Source organism: Pleurodeles waltl, chromosome 4_2, assembly GCF_031143425.1.
Source record: "Pleurodeles waltl isolate 20211129_DDA chromosome 4_2, aPleWal1.hap1.20221129, whole genome shotgun sequence".
Lineage (NCBI taxonomy): Eukaryota > Metazoa > Chordata > Amphibia > Caudata > Salamandridae > Pleurodeles > Pleurodeles waltl.
The window spans coordinates 1,029,321,327-1,029,332,294 of NC_090443.1; the positions used below are offsets into that span (position 1 = coordinate 1,029,321,327).

At 49.1% G+C, this 10,968-nt stretch overlaps 1 protein-coding gene across 1 annotated transcript in view; it reads right to left on the reverse strand.

Moving 5' to 3' along the window:
• LOC138294006 (carnosine synthase 1-like) overlaps positions 1-9,985 on the reverse strand; it is a 186,265-nt gene extending 176,280 nt beyond the window's left edge. The window contains 2 exon segments of the mRNA XM_069233260.1: positions 8,529-9,001; positions 9,904-9,985. Coding sequence (XP_069089361.1) covers positions 8,529-9,001; positions 9,904-9,985 — 555 coding nt within the window.
• Positions 9,986-10,968: the final 983 nt, after the last annotated feature.

The window sequence follows — 10,968 nt, forward strand, 5'->3', positions numbered from 1 at the left end:
AGATTCACACCGTTTGCAAATGCAAAAATGTTTGATGCATCTGGGCCTTGGTGGCAAAACCCAGTGTACAAGGACAGGAATATGCCATTTGTCTCCTTAATGGTGCATTGCTGCCCTTGTCATGGGTGCTGTTTTGTCCAGAAAAACTACTCACAGCCCTGCCCTTTGTCTTAACTTGGTAAAGGAGGCCCTATGGCCAACAGACATGTACTTGCAATTGCAAAACAGGAGTCAGCCAAATAGATTGTGTACTCACCCACAGTTCCACCAACCTGGATACTAAAGCGGTCCAGAAGGTCCTGTTCCCTGGTGATGATGTTTTCCCAGCGATGTTTCAATTGGCGGGCAGTGCGCTCTACCTTGAAAATACAGGTCATGTGGGACAATACCTTCCCCCACCATAGTTGGCATGCCTCCACCTGATATCCCTGTATCATTCTTTCCCGCCATGGCCACCATATTAGGGAGTTAATGAGTGACCAGCGATAGGAAGCCTCCCAATTCATTCACACTGAGGTGATGGGCCCTTCCCTGACATGTCCTTAAACAAACCCACGGTACCCTTAACAAAGGAAATATAACCCAAAACTACCCCCAACTAACCTAACTGCCAAGAGTACCCCAAAGACAAACACCCGACAATACAATCACAAAACAATACAATTAACAAATATACAGTACAAAACAGACATCAGAGACACTATGGAGACAGAAGACAGCACAAAAGACACCTCTAACAGCACTCTTAAACACAGCTCACAAAACACACCACCTCTCTCCAACACCGACAAAAGACTGTGACTGGAATAGAAAATGAAAGTAACTTTGCAGTTCCTGGTTTGCAGCATGGCAGATCTATTACCTCACTTCCTGTAGTGATGTGTCAAGTGTTTGACAATGCATTGTTTTTTTTATGCTACGCTCCAGTGCGTGATTTTTTTATGTCACCTGACAACACAACATGAGGCAGTTCCAATGTATTGTATGGGATGCGTTATTTTCCCAGACACAGTAGCTTCAGAAAACATGCATTGGGACAATACGTTGCATTTGTTTGACACAGTGACTGTAATGTGTAAAGATGCATGGTGTCCTGTGGAATTCATGTTTACATGTTATCAGTCATGTGGATTGTTGTTTTGCCTGTAAGTAGTTCTGTTCAACATACTCCTCTCTTTCCATGTGTCCAAGGTATGTCTTGTAAGTCCACATGGGTGATGGTACATGCCTTACTGGGATCAGGCAATGTATAGGTCACATTTCCTATGAGACATGAGAACTTCAGAGGGTTGCCACGTGTCATCTATGGGGCACATATTTACAAGCCCATTGCGCCCCTTAGCTGCTACATGCCTTACTAGGATCAGACAATGGATAGGCCACATTTCCTGTGAGTCATGGACATGACAACTTCAGAGCGTTGCCTCATGCGCCAACTATGGGGCATATTTACAAGCCCCTTGCACCCCTTAGTGCTGCCATAGCGTTGTTTATTTTTACGCTACAGTGGTGCTAAACTGGCCCTCACCATGTGCAATAGTTATAAAGTGGCGCAATGCTTTGTAAACGCTTGCACCACATCATACCTGCGCCAGGTATAATGTTTGGAAGCTGGGCGTTCTCCAGCAGGGAGGCCCCAAAAAATGGCACAGTGCAATTTACAAACTTTCACTGTGCCATTCTAGCATCCTTTTTTAACGCCTTCCCAGGGCAGACGTTAAGCTGATGCTAGTGCTATATCCTAAGGGCATACCTCAACTTTGCTGGCCAGAATGGTTGGGGCTAGTTCAGCAAAACGCCACAACTGCGCCAAATGTTTTTGCACAGTTGTGCTAACAAGCACCATGGTACGCTGTTTTGTTAATACAGCACTACCATGGTGTCATTAGGGGGGCGCAGGGCAGCACAAGGAAACTGGCTCAATGCAGCTGATGTTCCTTGTTAAAATGCCCCTATGTGTTGGCACACAGTCCATTGTTTAGTTTACCCCTAGGGATGCCATGGACTAGCAATGGAATGTGGCCCATACACCCACATGTAGGACTTCGCACATGTGAAACAATCTGTGCTGTGTCCCAAAGTACAGACAGCGGACTGTCATGCAAGGAGAGCAATGGTTACAGTGTGTGTTGCTGGCAAGTGTGGTGATACTTAGGGTCTCATTTACAAGTCAGTAGCTCCAGAGGAGCTTCACTATTAACCACCTTTCTGTCTTCCCATGTGTATAATATGTTTACTGTGAGTGTAGATACATGAGGGTATATGCATTATTTGGAGCGGACTACACAGATGGCACGTTTCCACTGTTTGTGTAGCCACACAGTTTAGAATAGCTGACCGATGTGCCCAACAAGTTCATGCTAATGATACCCTTGCTAAGTGTATATCCAGGAGTGATGTTGACTTTCCCTGGATTGTGGCCAGCTAACCCACCCCTATGAAAGTGCATTTGTGTGACAATCTAATGTGTGTCCCAAGGAGAAGACATCATACTGTCATGCAACATGGATAACAGAGTTCCTTGTGCAGGCAAGTGTTGGAATGTGCTGGAAAGACATGTGCCATGGATGTGCTTGTCATGGCATGCATGTGGGTGGTTTATGTTCTTCATGAGTGATTTCTTCTGCCTACCACAGTGGTTTGTTTAGGGATATCAGTTCAGCAATCTTCATGATCCATTCATGGGTCATAGTGGTCCTTCAGAGCAATAACTTTGCCATTATCAGTGAATAACATGTTACCCCCTGTAGATACATCACTAGTGTATGTAAGTGTTAAGAGGTGGTTTCCCCAAACACCAGGCGCTATGATGCATCTTTGCATTTTTCTATGCTCAAGGTGGCGGGTCACACACAGCCTGGGGCATCAGGGACGGGATATTAAGTTTGCATTTTGTGACAATGTTCTTCATCATGTAGTTTTGCACAGACTTCCCTTTTAGCACACAGTTTGCATAGAAGGGCAGACGTCAGACAGGGATGGCAGGTTACACATCAGTGCACACTCATGTGCAGGTACCCAACTGTATGACTACACTCCCCTGCAATATTATCTACTAGGGACTTACTGGTTGTTGATGTCAGTCTTGCCCTATTATCTACTAGGGACTTACAGGTGATTTATGTCAGCTTTGTCCTATTATCTACTAGGGACGTACAGGTTGTTGATGTCAGCCTTACCCTATTATCTACTTATGGGCTTACAGGTGATTTATGCCAGCCTTGCACTATTATCTACTAGGAACTTACAGGTGCTTTATGTCAGCCTTGCCCTATTATCTGCTAGGGATTTACAGCCTCCATAAAGTGGCTGTGCCAGTTCAGTACAGGAGTATTTCTGCTGTACCTCAATATGTGTTTGTTTTACATGGGCAGCCACACACAGCTGCAGCCAACATCATTTGGCAGATGCACAATGACTGTGGGTGGATTGTATGAATAGTCCTGACAGCTGTGAGTACAACATGCATGTGGAAATATGGCTGTGTCAAGGGTATGAGACATGCTATGACATTGTTTGACTTAGATGTGTGATGACAACTGATTTGAGTAAGACAGGCCTAGACATATTGAAGCAGTGACCTCTGTATGTCACACACCATTTATCATACATGTGAGTGCCATGAAGACATTGGGTTGTCACATAGTTGACACTGACCTATTGTCCTCCCTGGGGTCCTTCATCTGTTCGTCCCATGCAACATTAGTCTGCATGCAAATGTTGTGCAATATGGCACACCACAATGATAATTCTGCAGACAAGAGGTGGTGACTATAGGAGTCTTCCCCTTGATAAATCAAGGAATCTGAAATGGGACTTCAGGATGCTGAATGCCCTTTCAACAACATTCCAGGTCCGGATATGTGCCTGATTGCATGCCTTCTCTGCGTTGCTCTGTGGGTTTCCATATGGTGTCATCACCCACTGCATGATCGCTAGGTGCATTCTGGAAAACCTAGTCCTAAAATCCCAATGGCTATCTCCGAGCTTATAGAGCTTTTGATTGGTCTTATGGGCCACTGTAGAGCCAAAGTGGGACTTCGGTAAGGAGATCCAGAAGAGGATTGGAGAACTTTTGGAAAAGTTCCATGAGGTGACTGACCTGTCTGAAAGAGTCAAGCCGCCAACATCGAACCGCAACCCAGCCTGAAATTCAGGATTGTCCCGCTGAAGCTTCAGAGCTTTTCCCCATCAACAGGACTTCCAGGAGTTCAATCAATCAATCAAAGGCATTTGTATAGCGCACTGCTCACCCGGAGGGTCTCAAGGCGCTGGGGGGGGGGGAACGCTACTGCTCGAACAGCCAGGTCTTGAGTTGCTTTCTGAAGGCGAGATGGTCTTGCGTTGTCCGGAGGTGGATGGGGAGGGAGTTCCATGTCTTGGCTGCCAGGTAGGAGAAGGATCTTCCTCCGGCGGTGGCTCTGCGGATGCGGGGGACGGTGGCGAGAGCGAGGCTGGCGGAGCGGAGCTGGTGGGTGGGCTTGTGGAAGGTCAGGCGGCTGTTGAGGAACTTGGGGCCCAGGTCGTGGAGGGCCTTGTGTGCGTGGGTGAGGAGTCGGAACGTGATTCTTTTGTTGACGGGGAGCCAGTGCAGGTCTCTCAGGTGTCCGGAGATGTGGCTGTGTCGGGGGATGTCCAGGATGAGTCGTGCTGAGGCGTTCTGGATCCGCTGGAGTTTCTTCTGGAGTTTGGCGGCGGTGCCGGCGTAGAGGGCGTTCCCGTAGTCCAGCCGACTGGTGACGAGGGCCTGGGTGACCGTCTTCCTGGTCTCGGTGGGGATCCACCGGAAGATCTTTCGAAGCATGCGCAGGGTGTTGAAGCATGAAGATGAGACGGCGTTGACTTGTCTGGTCATCGAGAGGGAGGAGTCCAGGATGAAGCCTAGGTTGCGAGCGTGGTCCGTTGGCTTGGGGGTGGCTCCCAGGGCGGGGGGCCACCAGGAGTCGTCTCAGGCGGAGGGTGATGATCCCAGGATGAGGACCTCCGTCTTGTCTGAGTTCAGTTTCAGGCGGCTGTTCTTCATCCATTCGGCGACGTCTTTCATCCCTTCGTGTAGGCTGGCTCTGGCGGCGTCCGGGTCACTGGTGAGGGAGAGGATCAGCTGGGTGTCGTCGGCGTAGGTGATGATCTTGAGGTTGTGTTGACGTGCGATGGTTGCGAGGGGGCTCATGTAGACGTTGAAGAGGGTGGGGCTGAGTGATGACCCTTGTGGAACGCCGCAGATGACTTCGGAGGCCGCTGACCGGAACGGGGGGAGGCGGACTCTCTGGGTTCTTCCGGCGAGGAATGAGGTGATCCACTCCAGGGCCTTCTCCTGGATGCCGGTGTTGTTCAGGCGCTGTACCAGGGTGCGGTGGCAGACAGTGTTGAACGCTGCGGAGAGGTCCAGGAGGATGAGGGCCGCAGTTTCCCCATTGTCCATTAGGGATCTGATGTCGTCTGTGGCTGCGATGAGGGCGGTCTCCGTGCTGTGGTTGGCTCGGAAGCCGGATTGCGAGTGGTCGAGGCATCCGTTGGTCTCGAGGAAGGCGGCTAGCTGTCTGTTGACGGTCTTCTCGATGACTTTGGCAGGAAACGGGAGGAGCGAGATGGGGCGGTAGTTCTTGAGGTCGGAGGGGTCTGCAGTTGGTTTCTTCAGCAGGGCACTGATCTCTGCGTGTTTCCAGCACTCCGGGAAGGTGGCGGTGTTGAAGGAGGCGTTGACGATGTCGCGGAGGTGGGGTGCGATGATGTGGTCGGCCGTGTTGAAGATGTGGTGTGGGCAGGGGTCTGTAGGGGATCCGGAGTGGATGGTGTTCATTGTGCGTGTTGTGTCTTCGGTGCTGACTGGGGTCCAGGTGCGGAGGGTGGCGGTGGGGGGCATCGGTTCGGTGGTGGGGTTTGTGGTTGGTGGGCCGAAGCTGTTGTGAATGTTGGCGATCTTGTTGTGGAAGAAGGCTGCGAGGGAGTCGCAGAGGTCTTGCGAGGGAGTGATGTCATTGTTTCCGGCGTCGGGGTTGGAGAGCTCTTTGACGATGCTGAAGAGTTCCTTGCTGTTGTGGGTGTTGTTGTCCAGTCGTTCCTTGAAGGCTGTCTTCTTTGAGGCGCGGATCAGTTGGTGGTGTTTGCGGGTGGCGTGTTTGAGGGCCGTCATGTTGTCTGTGGTCTGGTTGGTGCGCCAGGTGTTCTCCAGGGAGCGGCAGTTCTTCTTGGAGGTGATGAGCTCGTCGGTGAACCAGGAGGCTTTCTTGCTGCTGCGTCTGCTGGGGGGGTTCTTCTTCAGTGGTGCGAGGGCGTCTGCGCAGTTGGTGATCCACTGTGTGAGGTTGTTGGCGGCTTCGCTGGGGTCCGTTGAGCTGATGGGGGGGTTCTGGCTGAGGAAGGTGGTGAGCTGGTCGCCGGTGATCTTGTTCCAGCTCCTGCGGGGGGCTTGTTGAGGGTGGTGGTGGGTCGTCGTTTTACTGAAGCTGAAGTGGACGCAGCTGTGGCTGAAGGTGACGTATTTGCTGGATGAGAAGACTGGGTCAAGCGTGTGGCCGGCGTGGTGGGTGGGGGTGGTTACCAGTTGCTTGAGTCCGAGGTTGCCCAGGTTGTCCAGTAGAGCAGTGGTGTTGCGGTCCTTGTCGTCCTCCAGGTGGAAGTTGAGGTCCCCCAGGAGGATGTAGTCGGTGGAATTGATGGCGTGGGGGCTGATGAAGTCTGTGATGTCTTCGCTGAACTGTGTGCGTGGTCCCGGTGGTCTGTAGAAGAGGGTGCCTCTGAGCGTGGTCTTGGGGTCGGTGTGTATCTGGAAGTGGAGGTGTTCGGCGGAGGTAAAGGTGTCATCAGAGTTGGTCGTGATGCGTATGGTGTTCTTGTGGATGATGGCGATGCCTCCTCCTGTCTGGTTGATGCGGTCCCTCCTGGTGATTTTGTAGCCTTCTGGGACGGCGATGGCGATGTCGGGTGCTGAGGAGGCGTTCATCCAGGTTTCCGTCAGGAAGGCGATGTCTGGTGCTGTCGAGTCGAGGAGGTTCCAGAGTTCGACGGCATGCCTGTGAACGGAGCGGGTGTTGAGCAGGATGCACATCAGGTGTTTGTTGCTGGGGCTCGGTTTAGTAGGTGCGGTGTTGGGTCGGAGGCTGGTGAAGCGGCAGGTCAGGCAGGTGAAGGGTCCGTGGGTGCGTCTCGGGGAGGCTCGGTAGCAGGCGGTGTTTCGGCCGGCGTTGAGTGCGTGGAGGGTTTTGGCATCGTAGATGTGCAGGGTGTGCTGGCGAGGGCGAGGACCAGGGGGTCTGGCGCTGGGCGCGGTCCAGGCGCGGACGGGCGCAGACGGGCTTACCTTTGGCGCACCTTCGGCGCTCAGTCGGTGCTCCTGCTGCGCGCGTCCGCTGCGCGGTCGCTCTGGGAGCGTCATAAGTAAGGAGCCGGGAGGGAGGAGCAGCTGGGTGGCGGGAGCGGGCCGGCGAATGGAATCACAGGGGGGCGGGGCCGCAGGGAGGCAGCGGCGGGAAATCCCAAGAAGCAGCGGGCAGCGGGAATCCCAGGAGCAGCGAGCGAAGGAATCTGCAGGCAGGAGGCGGCAAAGGCAGGCAGGAGCGGCAGCAGTGAGTGGGGCGACCAAGCCCTGTGGAGGGCTGAGCGGTCACCTGACCAAGAGCCTGCGCTAAGCAAAGCCAACAACATTGCATCCGATCCCGGCCTGACAAGGAGCCTCGCCCGACGATGAGAGAAAAAGCTCCAGAGAAACAACTAAATCCGAAGGTAAAACCTTGATTGAGGCCTCTCACTTAGTGAATCCATGCAGGACTCCATTGCGGTTGGCCTCAAATTGTGCTTGGTCCTCGTCAAGCGCGAACAGATGTCTCCGGTTGCCGCTGTTGGTTTTTAAGTACTGGAAAGCAAATTTTTCATATATTGCTTAAAAATTCATATCTATGATTCTCTGCACTGAATGTTTGTTCTTTTGGTGTCATTTTAAAGATAAAAATATTTCCTAATTTTTTTAACTGGTATTGGATTTTTATTGTGTGTTGTGTCCTACTTATTTAATATATTGGTGTTGTAAATGCTGTACACACCTGTTTTCTTAGTTAAGCCTGCCTGTTCGTTGCCAACTACCAGGGGATGAGCAAGGGATGGATTCATTTACTGAGAACTTGACTGGACCTTATATTGTGATTGTGGCCTTGTTACTAATGTTGGGTACCTACCAACCCCTACTAATAACCCACTGTCCAACAAAGCGTGAATGGTTTACTAAACATCTTTGAGTAATTCGAGAGTGCATAACCCTGGGAAAGGAGGAAATGCTGTACAGAGGGAAGACAAACATAGAAATGCATAATAATTTACACAGTAGATTGTGGGTGGTCCAGAACCCAGACCTTAAACTACATAAAGAACATATAGAAATACATTTCTTCACATTTACCTTTGTGTGAGTAAAATTAAGTGGAAGGCAAAGACAGTGTGATGAAATAGACTGAAAGGGAGGGTGAGAGAAAGACACATATACAGTAAATGAGACAACTAGAAAAATGCAAATCTTTGTGTACTTTGTGACTTACCTGCCGGACACTGTACATGCCTGATGACTGCAGAAAGTTTTGGATCTCCTTCTGAAGCAGGTTCTCTTCCTCCTCCTTCTGTCTTACCTCCACCATGCGCACGTGCCTACTTGCTGCATCTGCTTGTTTGTATGTAAAGGCCAGTGTGGGTGGCAGCACCACGCCAACATTGTCCAGGAGCAGACGTGTCACAAGTTTGTTGTGCAGGATCTGAGACAGTGATTGAGAGCCACCGGAAGGACATTCCAGGTCAGACGTCAGTCCCTCCAGCCCAGGCAGGCAATCCTCATGGGAAGACCAAAAGGTGGTATACAAATAGGTGACGCGGCGTGGTGGCTCAAACTTGTCCAAGTAGCTCCATCCCCCAAGGTCAAATGTCACAGCAGTTTGTTGAAAGAGAGTGTTTTCACCTGGTTTCAACTTAGATGGAAATTTGGAAAGCCAGTTGGGGGAGAGACACAGCAGGATGGTACCTAAGAATAGAAACAGAAGGAGAGAAGGGAGTAAGGAAGGGGTGGAGAGTTGGTCAAGAGACAAATAGATATGGCAAAGAGATGAGTGGAATGAAAACAAAAACGTAAAACAGATATGCAGACAATGAATCTTAATCTCAATGCTCAATTTTTCTCCTCATAGCAAAGTTTTTCTTACATTTTAAGTCTAGTTTTATCACTACGTCTAGCAAATCAACCACCTCTTGGTGATTCTGTCTGACTGAAAATATGACAGATGCTCCTAAAATGGTTACTTCAGACCTTGTGGCTCATGTGGAAAATTAGGACTACAATCCTAGAAGATGTCTACAAAGAGTGTTTTTACTGTCTTCATCCTAGACGCAAGACCAAGGGATGAAAGATCTGTCAAACTTTCTCTGCAAAGACACTGAAGGACTGGGAAGGTAGATTGCTTTTGCAGCTACTAAAGATCAAGACAAAGAAGGCACACTCATCAGGAGAAGAATGAGTAGGCATGGCAAAAACCAGCCCACAAAAGCAGACATTCTGCAGAATGTTCTCCTAAACATTCCACACAAGGGGATTTTTCTGGTGACCCTAACAGAAAAAGGCATAAGGCCACAGGAGTGAGACTCCCTAGATATTGTGGTTCTGCCTTGATGTCCTGGAATGTCCTAAAGGGAAAAAACTTTCTACAGCCCTACTAAGACTGCAGTTGGAACCTTCCACTTCCACTCTGAAGATTCGGTCTCATGACTCATCCGAGTCAAAATCAAAATGAACATTGACGGATCCTCTGTTGGTGACGCAGCTGATGAAAACATCATTGACAAGACACACTGACGACAGCAGATTGGCATTGATCCCTAAACCCACCATATTGATGACTACACTATTAGGAGCACCCTCAACAGCAATACCAAGATCAGTCTTAAAATCAGCAAAGATAACAAAACTTTTGTCAGCAACACCATTAACGTACTTGTCGATGAGGCCATCCATAGTCATCCTAATATCTGATAAATGCGTTTCTGTTCCTTTTGTACCAGTAGACACCCACCCCGTACCCAGTAAAGTCTCCCAATTTCCACCATAACATTTACAGGGCACAGAATACTTGGATGGTAGATAAGTTTTGGCCTGCTTACAGTTCCACTCAACCTCATGTCAAATATCAGGAGGACGATGATCAATACCTTGAAGATGGATACTCTTTTTTTAAGCAACCGGTGTCCCAGCCTGGAATGGTTAAACCAAAGAGGTAGAATCCTTGAGAGAACAATAAGATTATGCGCCCTTTGAAGTGAGCTACCATTACCCAAAGAAGGACATGATGTAAGAACCGAGGACTGTAATTAAAGACCTGCATGTAATCCTTGCAGACTACTATACAAAAATTCCCAGAGCAATCCACTCACCAAACTTCACCAAGGTCTCAGCCTTCAACTCATTGATTTATTCCATGAACCCCAAAAATAATATCTTCTCTGGGCAGACCTAGGGTGTCACCTAAACCTATTTATCCCCCACCTTCATGGTGTATCGTTCCTTCAGCTCATAAAGACATATTTTCTGATGAAGATCAAGAGGAGGGTGAGATTCCTGATGGCCCCCCAAAGCCTGTGGTTTCTAACTAGAATGATTATGTGGTACTATTATTCTCTTCCAGGGGAATCCTCATCAGTAGTCATAAACATTGAATATTCCCGCCCTCGTGCAGGATCCCAGAGCATATATAAAAACACACATGTATAAGTATGAAATATATATGAAAAATATAGCATTTTTTAGTAGACAATTTTCATACCAGAATCATGTATACATGTGTATAACAGCAATGCAGACTATGTTGATAAGCAGGCTAAAATGCTTTATTTCTATGGAGTTTTTTTTTTAAACACTCTCCTTTATAATTACAAGAAAACTTTCTAAAGCCCAATAGCTGGGCACAGAAAGAAATACCAGCAACACGTGAAAAGAGAAAA